The 17,365-nt window shown below is 45.9% G+C and overlaps 1 protein-coding gene across 2 annotated transcripts in view; it reads left to right on the forward strand.

Moving 5' to 3' along the window:
• CEP72 (centrosomal protein 72) overlaps window positions 1-17,365 on the forward strand; it is a 35,122-nt gene that overhangs the window by 5,833 nt on the left and 11,924 nt on the right. For both annotated transcript variants that reach the window (XM_026019156.2, XM_072752655.1), the window contains exons 3-7: window positions 364-556; window positions 3,750-3,858; window positions 11,428-11,606; window positions 12,873-13,055; window positions 15,176-15,477. In XM_026019156.2, coding sequence (XP_025874941.1) covers window positions 364-556; window positions 3,750-3,858; window positions 11,428-11,606; window positions 12,873-13,055; window positions 15,176-15,477 — 966 coding nt within the window. The remainder of the gene's footprint in view (window positions 1-363; window positions 557-3,749; window positions 3,859-11,427; window positions 11,607-12,872; window positions 13,056-15,175; window positions 15,478-17,365) is intronic.

Below are 17,365 nucleotides of genomic sequence, written 5' to 3' on the forward strand. Positions count from 1 at the left end.
TCAGTCTGTGCAGCTGGTTTCTCATTGTATGGTGGGAATAGTAATAACTCTTACTCTGTGGTGTGAGGTTGTGTGTCACACCTAGATTGTGTGCAGACTGAATGAAATAGTGAGAACTCAGTAGATACAGGCCATCCTCAGTGCCATTAGGACTGTTGTGAACGTGACATGTCATGCCGAATGGCCATTTCCTGTGTGAGACACGGAGCCTCCTACCTAGAACACTTCTGTCTTTGTGCTCTTCCTGATAGTGGCATATGGCCATTGCAGGTGCATTTGTTAAGTTGGTGTTGATTCATATTGATGGTCTGTTTCAATGTTTGTAGAACTGTGAACTGATTCTGCATTTTGTCCTGTTGACAGGGCATTCAGTACCTGACTGCGTTGGAAAGTCTCAATCTCTACTACAACAGTATCTCCTCATTAGCAGAAGTGCTTTGGCTCCACTCCTTGACGGAACTCACAGATGTGGACTTCCGGCTGAACCCCGTCGTAAAGAATGAATCTGATTACCGCCTTTTTGTTGTGTACATGCTCCCAAAGCTCCGGCAGCTAGGTAGGTGACATGGCTGTGCTCACATCCTTGCTCACAGGAGCACTAATAGGTGTTCTCTATGCTAGAAGTTGATTTTCTACTCCTCTGGTTGAGTCCCTGTGTTTCAGGTTGAGTCTTGTTGGAATGGTGCCTGGCAGGAGGGCAGGGAGCTCTGGCCACACAGACCTGCTGAGGAAGGCCGTGAGCACAGGTAGGGGCCAGGCTGCCCGATCATTTCTGGCCCTCCACTTTCTAGCTGATTGGCTTGGATATATTCTCTGAACGTCTGGTGCCCTTTCCTTGCCTGGCTCCCTGGGCTTCATCTCAGGCTCACTAGGCAGTTGGATTCTACCTGGTTTCACATCCACCTGGAAGGTTAGATACAGGAAGAGAAGTGTATGTGCCATACCCTCTCCCAGATGATAGGGATAGGAGAGTACGAGGTTCTCTTGGCAGGTGTAGACAGACACCCACTGGCTTAGTAACCCATGTCCCTGAAGAAACAGATCTTTGTGTGTCAAGCTCACAGGCCACGTTTCTGGAGTGCCCACCAGGCATGCCCAGTTGGGAGGGTCTGCTTGGGGAAAACCATAGTGGCACCTTCCCACCCACCTCCCCAGCTACCAAGAGTTGTTTTATCCATGAGCATGTGGCTGGTGGCCCTGCCAGTGCCTACCCTGTGTAACACGTCCAGTGCTAGAGCATGGAGAAGGAGAGGGCCTGGAGCCTCATGCCCACAGTCCCATGTGAAGAGGGTGTAAGTGCTGAGTGGTGGTGGTGTGAGCATGTCTGCTGGAAGGGCAGTGTTCTGTGTCCTCAGTGATCAGTGTGTCCTCAGTGATCAGTGTGTCCTCGGTCCTGAGAGCCAGTTCACTGCTTGGTGAGGTTGGGGGGCATTCAGGTGTCTCCATCTTCTGGGTGCTGACTTAATGAAACCAAAGTAAAACCCAAATCACAGCAGCACTTGTCAGGGAAGATACTCCACTGTCCTTGTGTGTGGTGGGTACTGAGCTGTGGGCATACTGTGGCTCCTATCCTGGCAGTGTCCAGCCAGTGTCCTGGAGACCCCATGTTTTGCATCTCTTGGCTGTGAGTAGATAGATTCTCTCATAAACACCTTGCTGCACGAGTCTGTGCTGGCTTCTCTCCCGGGGCCTCTCCCCCACTCTGCACTGGTGAACTGTAGGCTCTAGGGAGACTGGCCACTCTGCTAGGCCACACCTGCCTGGGCCTGGGCATAGGGATGGGCTGTGGTTATCAATGACCAACTTCCCTATTGGCACACTGGTTATTTTCAAGCCTACTTAGAATTTCAATGTTTAGTTTTAATTTTTAGGCATTTAGGAGGAGTAAAGGCTGATGTTCTTAACTTCTTTGACTGTTTAAGTTATGAATAGTTGAATCTGGTTCTTTTCAGAAGCATTATTAGTCCATATTATGGGAAAATCTTGCCATTTCCAATCCTAAATCCTTATTTTACCTTTGTTATAAAAGTTTTAGATTCAGAATTTTACAGTGTTTGTGTGGAGAAGGGACATAAGAAAGATACCTTTAGGTGTGCAAAAGGAACACAATTTTGAAGGTCAGAGTCCTGTGGGAGTCCCAGAACCCTTAGAAGACTCACTCTACCCAACAGGGTACCCAGTGCTCCTTTTGGAAGCATATACACTAACAGGGTCCCCAGTAAGATCAGAGCCATCACGGGTTCCAGGTGAGAAGTTGAGAGCCCCTGGAGGAGTGTGGACAGAAGAACAGCGAGGGGAGCATATGGGGACTCAGTGCTGGGGGCTGTGGGGTCTGGGAGAGGAGAGTGTTGCAAAGTCAGAAGGGGTTATAGATTTGGGGAGAAATGCGTTTGCATTGGTTTTAACTGTGTTGAGTCTGAGTGTATAGTGGGACAGTCCAGAGAAGTGTTCTTAGAGTAGGGGATTTGGAACTCACTCAGAAGTGAAGAAAAGGCTAAGTGAGTAGAGCTGTGTGTTAGCCATCAGGCAAGTGTCCACGGTATGAGAGATGGCATCTCTCAGGCAGTTGTGTCTTGAGGAGGGGAGCTCCTGGGGTGTCCCACGTGCAGCAGGGCGTAGCCCCCAGAGGCACTTGTGTATGATTTGCACAACTCCTTTGTTTTCCACTTTGACAGTGGTTATTGATTTGTTACTCATTTGCTCTTTGTAATGGTATACTTTTTGGAGTATGCCATAGATTAAGTGCTCTTTGGGAAGCAGGTTTGGAATTTAACCATTGTAATATTAATTCTGTGGTGGGATCTGTTAATGGTCCAAAGCACTGACTTTTTTTTTTTTCTTTAAGATTTTATTTATTTGAGAGACAGAAAGCGAGCACAAGTGGGGCAGGGGGGCGGCATGGATCAGAGGCAGAGGGAAAAACAGACTCTCCACTCAGCGAAGATCCCGTTGTGGGGCTTGATCCCAGGACCCCAGGATCATGACCTGAGGTGATGGCAGACACTTCACCGGCTGAGCCGTCCAGGTGTCCCCAAAGCATTGACTTTTGATGTTGGGAACCATCTTAAACCTCAGATATTCTAAGGGAAGACCCAGGAGTAAGAACTGAGTAGAGGCCTTCTGGGGCACACATGTGGGGACAGTTGAAACGTCGGAACTGAGGATGTAAAACCTAGGCCCAAACACGTGGCCACGACATCCTCTCTTTAACATGTTCAGGACTCTTATCTACAGAGACAACTCACATGTGCTCAGTGGGGTTCAAGAACCTCATTGGGTACCCAGAATGCGTATTAAAAGAAGGTGAACGTGCTGCCGGAAGTGCCTGTTTGTGAATTGCATGTGGATTTCTTTTTCTACGGGCTGCAGGCTGCCTCCAAAGTGTAGTGTCTGAGGAGTAGCTTTATGTGAGTAGGCCAGCCCTCTTGGAATCAGTCCTCGGCATCTCTGGGAAACCAAGTGTAGCCACACAGCCCAGCATTCCTTCACTGGGTCGACCCAGTGCCTATGGGGATACTTCTGGCAGGGCTGGCCGGCCCCAGGGGATGGAAGGTCTGTGAGCAAGTGGTGGCAGTCCCAGCCAGGTGTGCAGTGTGCTGCAGGGTGTGCGATAGAAGCATCCTTATTCCCAAGGGGAAGGTCAGGTGCTTCAAGGGTTCTGGGAGGGACTCCTGTGGGGCTTGGGTCATTGGGGCCTGTCACCTGCTTCATGGTGGTGGCTGCTGATTTCTCTGGCATTTTATCCCTAGATGACCGTCCTGTGAGAGACAGTGAGCGGAAAGCATCCCAGCTACAGTTTGCATCAGAGGAGTCACTCAACTCGAAGCAGAGCTTCCCAGCCGTTTTCACAGCCGGAAGGTATGAACAGAAGTGGTTATTTGAACATTGAGAGGAGCTGTTCAGACTCTCCTGTTAGTAGACTGTTTACCTAAAAGATATACTTCTGTGTGCTGATTGCCACTTCAAGGGGAGCTGTCCAAAAGAGGAAAGGGAACACTCAGATGCCAGTGGGGCTCAAGGAGATGGTGGGACAGTGTCTCTCGCCCTCTGTTGTCCGTGTTTTCCATAGTTCTTTTTTAATATTGAAAAGTTTATTAAAGTAATACATGTAAAATCAAATAGTGTGAGAGGCTTGTGATGAGAAATGACAGCCCCTTACTGCTGCCTCAGCCCCATCCTCAGAGACAATCATTGGTTGCTTCTGCAGTTGTTTCTGCTTGCAGGTTTTGTTTGAGTTACTCGCTCATCTCCAAACATGCAAACACATCACCTTTTATGGGTGTGAGCACCTTAAGCAGTCACTGACCCCTGCCACAGGCCCTTCCTCTCTGACCCCAGCGGTACAGTCCATGGAATATGATCCTTTTTGTGTTCTCTGCTCAGTGTCCTGTGGCCTGGGCTGGCTCTGCCCGATGTAGTTGAGCTGTAGGAGTGGGATCTTTTGTCTGCCTATGCCCACTTCCGTGCCCCCTCCCAGCTCTTGTCAGCTCCATTGTTAGGTTTAACTGTACACTCTGAAGGTTAATAGTATTTAAATGTGTTCTGAAATCATAAAGTGTCTTTGTGGTTTGCAGGTTGATTTTTAAGGCAGTATTTATATTGATTGTAATGTGCTACGATTATATGTGCTTATACACCATTTTGTTTGTCTGGAGCTTTTAATGGTTTTCTTCTTGCATTAAGTGCTTTAGCTCATCCTTAAATTCCTCTGATGGAGTGGTTGACCAATTCTTTTTTGAAAAGGACTGGAGAGTGAATGATTTTGGTTTTGTGGACCACATGATCTCGTTCTCAACATTTGAATTCTACCTTTGTAGCATGAAAGCAGCCATAGGTAATACTTGAACAAATGACTGTGTTCCAATTGAACTTTATTACAGAAATAGGCAGTGGGCTGGATTGGACCTGTGGCTATACATTGCCAGTTTCTGTTCCAATGTCTCAGGATCAATTTTAAATCCTTGGGGTCTCCTGTTCATCAGATCCCCTTTAGCCCCCACTCTCCTTACCTCCCCATTCCAAACTAGGTTAATTACTGTGTAGACAGCTATTCCTGTTACCCTGTGTGATGGTCTGGATGTTCGTGGCCCCTTAAATTCATATGTTGAAATTCTAACCCTCCTAGGTGATGGTGTTAGGAGGTGGGCGTCTGGGAGGTGATTAAGTCATAAAGGTGGAGCCTCATGAATGGGCTTGGTGGCTCCTAGAGACACAAACACTACAAAGTTTCCTAGCCTCTTTGATTATGAGTCAGGTAGTATCAGACCTCTGACTGTTCTTCAGTATTTTGGTGGCTGTTCTGAGTCTTGCCTCCCTATATAAATTATCAGTTTGTCAATATCCATGAAATAACCTTGCTGGGATTTTGACAGGGATTGCAATAATTCTTACGGATCAAGTTGGGAAGAACTGACAACCTTGACAATATTGAGTTTTCGTCTCTGTGAGCATAGAATACCTGTCCGTTTATTTAGTTCTTCTTTGATTCATGTATCAGAGGTTTGTAGTTTTCAAACAGATCTTGTACGTGTTTTGTTAAATGATACATAAGCTGTTATTTTTTGGGTGCTAATGTAAATAATACTACCCTATTTCATTTGAAATGCCATTTGTTCATTACTGGTATGTTGGAAGAGGTTGACTTCTGCATATTAACCCTGTGTATTAGTTTTCCTATTGATGTGACAAAGTTCCACAGACTGGGTGACTTAAAGTAACAGAAATTTGCTGTCTCACAGTTAAGGGTAGAAGTCTGAAATCAGGGTATTGGAAGAGTTGATTCTGTGTGAGAGAATCTACTTCATGACTCTCCTGGTAGTCTGCTGGAAATCTTTGGTGTTCCTTGGCTTGCAGATACATCTCTCCAGTCCTCTGTTTTCACATGGCTGTCTTTTTTCTCCTCCTGTCTTTTCACAGAATCTCTCTTTTTGCATGTTTGCTTCTGTATCCCAGTTTCCCCAAAAGATACCAGTCAGGTTGGATTAGGGGCCCAGCCTAACCTCATATTAACTGGATTACCTCTATAAAGACCCCATTTCCAAATAAGGTCACATTCTGAGGTACAGGGTTTTGAGACTTCATATCTTGGTTGTGGAGGTCACAATGCGACTCATAAGTCTTTGTATTTGATAGCCTTGCTATCATTGCTTATTAGTTCCAGGAGATTTTTTTTCCCTTGTTTTTGGTTGATTCTTGGGGGTTTTCTACATAGGCAATCATGTATCTGTGACAAAGTCAGTTTTATTTCTTCCTTCCCAATCTGTATACCTTTTATTTCCTTTTCTTGTCTTACTGCATTAGCTGGGACTTCTGGTATTATGTTTAAAAGAAGGAATGAGAGGGGCCACCCTTCACCTGGGTGGCTCAGATGGTTAAGTGTCTGCCTTCGGCTCAGGTCATGATCTCAGGGTCCTGGGATCGAGCCCCGCGTTGGGCTCCCTGCTCAGCACAGAGCCTGCTTTCCCTCTACCTGACTGCCTGCTTGTGCTCTCACTCTCTTATTCTCTGTCAAATAAATAAAATCTTTTTAAAAAGGGGGGGGGGGAGGCCATCCTTGCCTTGTCCTGGTCTTAGCAAGGAAGCAGCTAGTTTCTCACCACTGAGTGTCATGTTAGCTGCAGGTTTTCTTAGGTGTTCTTTATCCAGTTGAGGAGTTCCCCTCTATTCCTAGTTTGTTGAACATGAATGGATGTTGGATTTTGTTAAATGTTTTTTCTGTATCCGTTGATATGAGCATATGAGTTTTCTTCTTTATAATCTGTTGATGTGATGATTACATTGATTTCAAAATGTTGAACCAGGGAAGCTTCAGTGGCCCAGCAGTTTAGTACCACCTTCAGCCTGGGGTAGTGATCCTGGAGACCCGGGATCGAGTCCCATGTCGGGCTCCCTGCATGGAGTCTGCTTCTCCCTCTGCCTATGTCTCTGCCTCTCTCTGTGTGTGTCTGTCATGAATCTTAAAAAAAAAAAATGTTGAACCAGCCTTACATGCCTTGAATAAATCCCACTTGGTTGTGGCATATAATTCTTTTGTACATTGTTGGATACAATATACTAATATTTTGTTGAGGATTTTTGCATCTGTATTCATGAAAGCTATTGGCCTGTAGTTTTCTACATGTTAAAATAAAGATGGCCAAATTGAAGGACTTAGAAAGTATTCTCTCTGTTTCTATCTTCTGGAGAGGTTATAGAGAATTCATTTAATTTTTTTCTTTCAGGGACGCCTGGGTGGCTCAGTGGTTGAGCGTCTGCCTTTGGCTCAGGACATGATCCTAGTTTGGGGATCAGGTCCCACATCAGGCTCCCTGTGGAGCCTGCTTCTCCTCTGCCTGTGTCTCTGCCTCTCTCTTTCTCTGTGTCTCTCATGAATAAATAAAGTCTTTTAAAAAAATAACTTTTAAAAGACTTAAGTTTAAAAAAAAATTTTTTTTTCTTTCAATGTTTTTTGGAATTTACCGATGAACCCATCTAGACCTTGTGTTTTAAAGGGTTATTAATTATTGATTCAGTGTCTTTGATATATACACATCTATTCAGATTATCCATTTCTCCTTTTGTGAATTTTGATAGAATGTGTGTTTCCAGAAACTGGTCCATTTCATTAGATTATCAAATTTGTAGGCAGAGTTGTTAACGGTATTTCTTCATTATCCTTTTAATGTCCATTATATCTGTCATCACAATCCCCCTTTCACTTCTGATATTAGTAATTTGTATCTTTTTTTTTTCTTATAACCTGGCATAGAGATTTTTCAATTTTATTTGTAAAGAACGAGCTTCTGGTTTTGTTGATTTTTCTTTGTAGACTTCCTGTTTTCAATTTCATTGATTGCTGCTCTAATCTTTATTTCTTTTCTTCTGCTTACTTTGGATTTAATTTGCTCTGCTTTTCTAATTTCCTAAGGTGGAAGCTTGGATTATTGATTGTAGATTTTATTATTTTCCTTACATATGCATTCAGTGCTATGAATTATATTCCAAGTAGTGTTTTCACTGCATCCTACAAATCTTGATATATTTGTTTTAATTTAATTCAAGATATTCTTAAATTTCTCTAGAAATTTCTTGACTCATGCCATATGTCATTATCTAGGAATTTGCTTTTTAATTTCCCAAATATTTGGGATTTTCTAGTTCTCTTTCTGTTACTGATTATTAGTTTAATTCCATTGTGGTCTCAGAGCAGATATTCTATGAATTCTTCTAAGTTTGTTAAGATGTGTTTTATGGCTCCCAGTGTGCCTTATCTAGCTGAATGTTCCATGTAAGCTTGAGAAAAATGCGTAGTCTATTGTTAGATGAAGTGGTCGGGGGATGTTGGTATGTCTAGCTGATTGGTGGTGCTCTTGAATTCTACTGTGTCCTTACTGATTTTCTGCCGGCCAGGTCTGCCCATTTCTGGTATAGAGGTGCTGAAGTCTCCAGTCTCCAGTGGACTCGTCTGTTTCTCTTTGTAGTTCTGTTAGTTTTTGCCACGTATATTTTGGTGCTCTGTTGTTAGGTGCATACAGGTTAAGGATGTTAATGTCTTCTTGGAAAATTGATCTTCTCTTTTTGTAATGCCCCTCTTATTCCTGATAATTTTCCTTTCTTTGAAGTCTATTCCATTTGAAATTAATGTAGTTATTTCTGCTTTCTTTTGAATACTGTCAGCATGATATACTTGTTTTTAACCATTTACTTTTTATCCGTATATGTCTTTATATTTGAAATGGGTTTCTTGGGCAGCCCGGGTGGCTCAGCAGTTTAGCGCCACCTTCAGCCTAGGGCATGATCCTGGAGACCCGGAATTGAGTCCCACGTCGGGCTCCCTGAATGGAGCCTGCTTCTCCCTCTGCCTGTGTCTCTGCCTCTCTCTGTGTCTCTCATGAATATAATAAATAAAATCTTAATAAATAAATAAATAAATAAATAAATAAATAAATAAATGGGTTTCTTGTAGACAATGTGTAGTTGGTTCTTGAATCTCTTAATTGGAATGTTTAGACTATTGATGTTTAAAGTGGTATTGATAGAGTTGGATTTATATCTGTCTACTATGTTCATTCTTGTTTTCTTTGTTCCTTTTCTTGTCTTCTCTGTTTCTTCCTTTTGTGGTTGTAAATGAGTGTATTATACCATTCCATTTTCTCTCCTTTGTTAGCACATCAGATATACTTACATTTTTACTTTTTTTAGTGGTTGCCCTAGAGTATGAAGGAGACCTTCACAACTACTACATGCCCACTTTCAAATACTATTGCAGTACTTCACAGGTAGTGGTAATACCTCCTACTAACAAAACGTTCCAAATTCTACTCTCTTGTACCTTGTATTACAGATGCTGTCATTCGTTTCACGATGCATAAGCTATAATCATGCATCTAATATGTGGGCACCCATAATCAAATATATTGTTGTTGTTATCTGTTAGATCAATTAAGAATAAGATAAAATAAAAATTTTTATTTTATTCCGGCTCTAATGCTCTTCCTTTCTATATAGGTTTGAATTTCTGACTTGTATCATTCTTCCCTCTAAAGACTTAACATTTCTTATAAGGCATGTCTGTTGGCAACGTATTCCAATTTCTGTTATTCTGAGAAATCCTTTATTTCTCCTTTACTTTTAAAGGATAATCTTGCAGGATACCAAATTCTAGGGTGGTAGTTTTTTCTTTCAGTAATCTAAATACTTTGCTCTTGTGTTGCTTACATGGTTTCTGAGGGGGAGTCAGATGTAATTCTTGTATTTATTCCTCTACACAGAAAATGTTTTTTTCCCTTTGGCTTATTTTAGCATTTTTTTTCTTTTCCTTTGATTTTCTCCAGTTTGAAAATGATATTCCTTGATACAAATTTTGGGTGTTTATTTTGCCAGTATTCTCTGAGCTTCCTGGATCTGTGGTTTGGTGTCAGACATTAATTTGAGGAAATTTTCAGACTTTAAATATTTTTTATGTTCCTTTTTCTCTTTTCTTTCTGATGTTCTTCTTAAGCATGTGTTACACCTTATGGTTGTCCCTCAATTCTTGGGTATTTTACTGTGGGGTTTTTCAGTCTTTTTCTTTCTTTGTTTCTCAGCTTTGGAGGATTGTATTGAGCTATCCTCAGGCTCAGAGATTGTGCCCTTGGCTGTGTCCAGGCTACTGATGAGCCCATCAGAGACTTTCTTCATTTCCCTTACAGTGCATTTGATCCCTAGCATTTCTTTTTGATTTTTTCTTAGAATTTCCAATTGTCTGCTTAAATTTCCCATGTGTTCTTGTATGTTGTCTGCTTTTTCTATTAGCATTATTACTTAGAGTTGTTTTAAATCCTAGTCTAATAATGCCAGCATTACTGCCATAAATGAGTTCTGATGCTTGCTCTTCTTTTTCAAGATTGTTTGGCCATTTGGAGTCCCTTGAGATTCCAGATGCATTTTAAGATGTGTTTTTCTGTCTCTGCAAAAGATGTCATTCGGATTTTAATAGGTATTGTACTGATTCTTGTAGGTTGCTTTGGGGCGTATTGACATTTTAACAATGTTAGTCTTCCAGTCCATGAAGATGGGATGTGTTTCTATTTATTCATATCTTCTTTAATTTCTTCCAACAATATTTTGTGGTTTACTTGTCCTTGACAATCTCAAGGCTGAACTATCACGGAGTTTAGAGCTCAGAGTGCCTAATAGATGACAGGGTGCAGCCTCATGATCTAGAGGTGACATGGAGACCCACAAGATAGAAATGTGTCATGTGTCAGGTTTCTGTGGGCAGACCTAGAAAGAGAACCCAAGTCCCTTCCCTCTGCAGTGGGCAAGAAAACTCTTAGGAGTAGAAAATAGTGTTGATTTCTGAAAGTATAATCAGATATCGTAAAAACCAACATTCATAGTATATGATTGAATGTTATCTTGAAGAGATTTTGTAAGCTGCCTGTGTTGGAAATGAACTCCCTTTGTGTGTGTTCGCATTCATTTGGAGGGTCACCATTGGTAGGGATGTTGTATTGTAGAACACTTTATATTCAGTCAGTGTGGAGAGATTTCACTTAATGTAAAGATAGAAATTTGGAACACCAAATTTAAAGGAACACCATAGCCTTTAAGTTTCTTGATCACATGTGTCAAGTTGCAGATATGCTAGGAAGAGAACACACTAGGGGATGTGAGAATAGGAGCTTTCTGGAACTTTCATTCAACCCCTACTGGGGTTCCATACCAGGTTCAGATGGCATGGCGACATTACAGGGCCTTCTTTTCATCAGTGCTTGTCCTGGGGAAGTCCCGCATTGACTTCTTTAGTAGAGGCACCCAGAGCCATTTTCTGCTGTGCACCAGCTCCTCCTCCCTGGAGACCTTGTGGCTGTGCTGGCAGGGCACTTGTCTTCCTTTACAGGGTCCATGTGCACTGGTGCGGGATGCAGGCTTGAGCGACAGCACTGAGTTTGCTTTTCCTTGCAGACTGTGTCACTCTAGGGCCATGTGTGCTGACCCCTCGGCCAAGAAATGCTTGGTCATGGATGCAGATGACGAGGCAGTCCTGAATCTCATCGCTGAGTGTGAGTGGGACTTGAGTAACCCTCCTGGGAGCACAAGTTCCAGCCTGAGGGAGCGAGAGACTGACCTCCATAGTTCCCAAGGTAGGCTTCTACTCCACCACAAGGGCCCAGGGAGCCCAGCTTGTGCTGGGGGGTTAGTGATCTCTGGCTCCCCAGAACAAAGCTGTGCTTCCAGAAAACTCACCTTTATGTACAGAATCCTTGTGAAGTCTCTGAACTTGTAACTACCAGTAGTTTGGATTAGAGAATTGTGATACCTGTCAGTATATTAAGTATATTGTTCTGCGTGGTTGTTCAAACTGTCCTTTCTCAGATTGACTACAGCTCTACTGACAGGGAGACCTAAAAGGTCAGAGTAGACGAGGACATAAAGTATCCTGTGGCTGGTAACACTAGTGTCCATCCCCTCCCCACCCATCCCCCGAGGTTATCCACTTAGCTTAGGAGATGCTGAACGCTCAACCTGCCGGGTTCAGAACTTTAGACTGGACGCAGATGTTACTGAGTGTTGGCACCGCGTGGATTTCTTCATGGTCTTTGCTCAGGGCCTCTTCACCACCAGGACTTGTATATATGCTACTGCTCCATTTCTTCTGTTTTGAGTTTCTAAGAAATTTTCCTGAAGACAGCCATAGGTTGAGGCACAAATTTGGCCTGAAATCCCAGGATTCAGCGGCTGGCATGAGGACCTCTGCACTCTGGGTGTCCCCGCCGGCTTGGTCTTGGTTCCCTCAGGTCTGGCTCCTCTGGGGGCACGGTTCCTCAAAGTTCTGACACACACTTCCCTGAAGACTGTGATGGGAATGGCTGTTTGGGTCTGTTCCCCTCCTGTTCCCCCCTCCTTGGTATTGGTCATAAGAGTGCCTGCTCTGTGGTTGTCTTCACATGAGCCCTTTCTCAGATGGAAGTGCCGCAGACGCTCCCAATCTGTGGCTTGCTTTGTTTGCCAACAGTACTTCCCAGAGCAGAGGCTGTCGATGAAATCCAGGTGGTCAGTTCTGCTCTTCATATGGTTTGTGCTTTTGGGTGTCCTTTTGTCGACAAGAAATCTTTGTCTGCCTCGCCCTTATGAAGAGACTGTCTTCTCTTCCGGTGACTGGCATGTGTGTGAGTTCAGTTGCCTTGAGTCTCTCTCTCTATTCCGGGTGGTGTTTTGTTTCTTGTTTTGTCTTGGTGCCAGCACCATGCTGCCCTTTTTCCTCAGCTGGGTTGTCCAGCTATGAATCCACCTGCTCAGTCACCGTTTTCTTATTTCATTGTGTCTTTGATAGCTGCCATACATGATCGGAAGGTTAAGAGGGAATTTCTGATGAAATAAAACTTGTAAAATGTTTTCTGATACGATAGACTCTGGACATCTGTTGAGTCCCCACTCAATGCAGCACCAGTGTGGGGACTCCATAAAGAAGGGCCACGAGAGGAAGAAAGGCAGCTCTCGAGGGTGTGGTCCAGAGAAGAGGCTCCAGCACCAGTACTGTGGGGAGCTCCCGCCACAGTGTGGGCCGCATGCACACTTTACCCCACACCCAGGTAAGCCGGCTCATGTGGCCTTGGCCAGTTCCCTGGCAGGTCGGTGTTGTCACTGTGCCTGCCGTCAGCCCCCTACACTGTCTTAGGAAGGAATCTCATACACTGAAATGTCTAGTAGATTCGTATCGTAGAGTCCTCGTCTGTAAGTTCTGCGGTGCTTTTCTCTACACACATAGGTACATACAGGTTATGACAGTAATTACATTTTAAAATTTAATGACAAGAAGTAAATCTGTTAAATGGGAGTGTCATGCGTGCCTCTGGCAAAAGTGTCAGAAAACCTCCCAGTGTGAATTCACCTGGCCTGTCCCTGAAGCAAGTTCAGGTGAGGTCATGGGGGCCTGGGGAAGTGGCCAGGTTGTGCTGGTGACCCCACTCAGGTTGCCTGTGGCCTCTGCGGAGTGGGGTGGAGGGGACAGCTGTGACTATCCCTGTATCCTGAGGCTCAGCAGTGGTGCCATGTCTGTGAGTGGCACAGGGTTCCTACTCATTCACAGAGCAACGAAGTTTCATATCTGCCTTATCCAGATGCCCCAGAGTTGGCATTTACCGCATTTGCTCTGGTGTGCCCCTCCTCTCCCCACCATGTATGTGTGTGCATTTTTGTGTGGGCATACACATGTATATGTACGTCTGTACGGGTGTGCGTTCATATGTATGCACATGTGCGCAGACATACTGTCATTGGTCTTTCTGGAACTTTCTTGGAGCAGGAGGTCCTGTCTCTTCTAAACATTTCAGCATGGTTTCCTGAAAGCAAGGGCACTTTCCTGAATAAGGAGCATTTAACTCTCCAGAAAGGGACATGAACTTTGCCACAAACCTACCTGCCACTTAACCCACAGACCCTGTTCCTGTTTTGCCAGGCATTCCATTGACATTGTCCAGGAGTTGATCCAGGTGCACGCAGCATATCTAATTGTTGCTTCTCCTCAGACACCTGTGACCCAGCCCAGTTTTTCAGTCTTTCCATCTTCTGCATCCAGAAGGGGGTGTTAAGGCTTTCAGACTTTACTTTTACCCTCACCGTGGCTTGCTGCTCTGCTTCATGGTGGCCAGACTCAGATGTGCATTTTGGGAGAGTGGGCTCAAGCAGTGGCCATGGGCTGGAGGGGGAGAAGGAAGAACACAGGTCACAGGGAGAGGTAAGGCAGCATGTGGGCTGTGTCTGTCCCTGGGGCAGGGCTAGGGTGGCACGGAGTGACTGCTGTGTGTTTGCTTGTAGAGGACAGGTCAGGGGAGAGGTCTGTCCCACTGGGTACAGCAGACCCATCCCTGGAAGAGGCAGTGGTCGGGCGGACTTGGTGAGGTTCAGCAGTGGACATGGGGCTGGGGGAGCAAGGGATGTCCAGGTGACTTCTGACCCAGCAGGTGGAGGACTACAGTCTACTCAAGGCACGAGCGCTTGAGGTACAGGTTTCCTGGGGGGGGGGGGAGAGTCCTGGGTTTGGCTGTGGATGGCAGATCTGAGGAGCTGTGGAGACATTGAAGCCATTCTGGGACGCAGCAGCAAGAGCCGGGAAGAGCAGCCTGGACTGGAGGGGTGGTCTGGCGAGGAGGGTGTGGACCTGGGGCCCAGGCAGAGCCTGGAGCTGTGCTGCCTCAAGACCACAGCAGGGAGGGATACAGTGCACAGGGACCTGAGGTACACAGGGGCAAATTGGTTAAAACCCTTTGTAATTTCCAAAATCTAGGTGTTTTTTTAAGATTCTTTTTTTTTTTTTTTTTTCATTCATGAGAGACACAGAGAGAGAGAGAGAGAGTCAGGCAGGGGGAGAAGCAAGCTCCATGCAGGGAGCCCCACGTGGGACTTGATCCAGGGACTCCAGGATCACACCCTGGGCTGAAGGTGGTGCTAAACTGCTGAGCCACCTGGGCTGCCCCCTAATTCTAGGTTTTTACTCACTTCTCTTTGTTGTACGTGTCTTTGTCAAGAACACGGTAATTGGTTGATTGATTTTTTTTAAAGCTCTTAGCTGAGTTTTATCACTTTTGGGTCGATTTTCTACATGTGTATGCACACGCACACACACAGGCATACACACCTTTTTAAACTATTGTAGTGATGACTGTGCCAGGGAAGTTGGTCTGCTGAGGGCTGTATCCCACCCTCCTTACAGATTCCGCAGACATTGAGGACCCAGCCATGTCTCAGAAGTCAAGTTTGTCCACACAAAAGGTGGTAAATCCATTGCCTGTTCCTGAAAAGTACAGGAAGCGAAGAATGCCTGGTGGGAGATTCCAGGCACCCGCCAACCAGGAGTTTCTGAGCCACCTGGAGAAGCCTGCCATGCCCTCGAGCCCTGAGGAGACTCTGAGCAGGCACAGTGCCTCTGAGGGCAGGAGTGAAAGGACCTTTTCTCACTCAGAGGTCTCAGAGCCAGAAGAGGAGAGGCCCCACAGCAGGAGTGGCAGTGGAGAGGTGAGCAGGACAGGATGGTGAGGCAGGGGGCTGCTGAGCCCTGCTCCCATGCTGTGCTCACCAGACTCCCTGGAGAAGCTTCCATACCTGCTTCTCCCCGGCATTTGCTATGTCTTGGTCTGTCGGAAGGGTATTACTGGGCTCCACACCACTTCACGCCATGCTCAGTGCTTTGATGGAGAGAGGGTAGGCACAGGCCGGGGCAGTTGTGCTGTGCTTGTCTCAGCAGTGAGGTCTATCATCTTGACCAGAGAACCATGGGGGGGGTGGTCCTACTGTGAGGGTGTCCTGGACAGGCATCCTGTGGTTTTTTTTTTAATTTATTTATTTATGATAGTTACAGAGAGAGAGAGGCAGAGACACAGGCAGAAGGAGAAGCAGGCTCCATGCACTGGGAGCCTGATGTGGGATTCGATCCCGGGTCTCCAGGATCGCGCCCTGGGCCAAAGGCAGGCGCCAAACCGCTGCGCCAACCCAGGGATCCCGCATCCTGTGGTTTAACACAGGATTCATCCTGGGTAGGGACTGGGAGTCCTCCCACCCTCTGAGTGACCCAGAGCCACATATGGGTAATGACTCTGTTGCCTTTGTCACTGGCTTTGTTGGAGATGAAGGCACAGCATTGTGGGAATTAGGGCTGACCTCAGGCAGGCACAGGCAGGGCACACTGTGGCAAGAAGTCTGCCCTATGGCTGGTTTGGCAGACACACCCAGTGCTGGCAGGGGAGTGGGAGAGGGGAGTGAGAGGAGCATGGGGGAGGGGGAATGAGGCCTGACCTCCCATGTGGTTGGTTAGTGGAGTGATTTGACTTCCTGTGGTCAGTCCTGAGTTGTAAACAGGGAGAAAAATTAGGGAACTTATCACTTAACTGGTCAAGTTCTGGCCTTTGGACCAATCATTACAGGGGTCATGGTTTGGCCTCCTGGCTGGTTGCTGTAGGTGATTGGCTGGCTTCCGGGCATGGTTGCTGTAGGTTGTGCATCAGAGGGCTGCCCTTATAGAGGGTCTGGTCATTGTATGGACAGGCTCTCATGGTCTAGATTGAGGGAAGGAAGACGAATGAGGAATATGTTTGAGATAGGAACGTGCCCAGCCTTTCCCTGTGCCTTAGAGGCCTGGCTTCACTCACCAAAGATGGACCTCTCCAGGTGCAGAGCCTTGCCTGGAGAACTCCTATAGTCACTGTAGGGCTGTGACTACAGGAAGAGATGCAGCCTTGCCTTGGGGCTGCAGCCTCATGGTGATCATCCTCTCGCAGAGGGCACTACCCTGTGTTCCTCAGGTGGGAGACAGAAGGTTGAGTGAGCGCACTGAGGACCCTGGCTCTGTCATTTGTGCCTAAGGACAAATGTGCAGATACAGCTTCTGATGGAGATGTTGGTTCCAGATGTTCACCCAGATGCTCTCAGCCTTAGCTTGTTAGAGCAAGCAGCCAGGCCTTAGTATTTTCATGCCACCCTACCCCCAGTGTGACCTTGGCAAAGCAGTGCTCGCTTGCTGGGCTTGCTCCTGATAGGCAGTGGTGGCAGGAGGTGAGGAGCTGTCCCCCCTGAAGTGGCTTTACCTGCCTCCCCTCATTTCAGAGTCTCTGGGTCTTCAGAAGTTCATTAGTAGAAAAGCCTTCTGGATATTAGCTAACTGCAGAGCACTAGGCGGGGCTCTCCCTAGCCTTCTGCTTGGAGCTGCTGCCTGGGCACCTGGGACTAGCCTGTGTCCCAGGTCTGGTCATTGGCCTGGAGATGGATGTGAGCTTCTACTCCCCTCCACCCCCAAATCCCAGGATACTTGGAAAGTGGTCAGGAGAGCAGAGGCCATTCTCTCTTCCTTGATAATTTTTAAAGATTGGTAAAGTAATTTCTAAAAGCAGGGAGGAGAGAGACTTTGATG

The sequence above is a fragment of the Vulpes vulpes genome, chromosome 3, assembly GCF_048418805.1.
Source record: "Vulpes vulpes isolate BD-2025 chromosome 3, VulVul3, whole genome shotgun sequence".
Lineage (NCBI taxonomy): Eukaryota > Metazoa > Chordata > Mammalia > Carnivora > Canidae > Vulpes > Vulpes vulpes.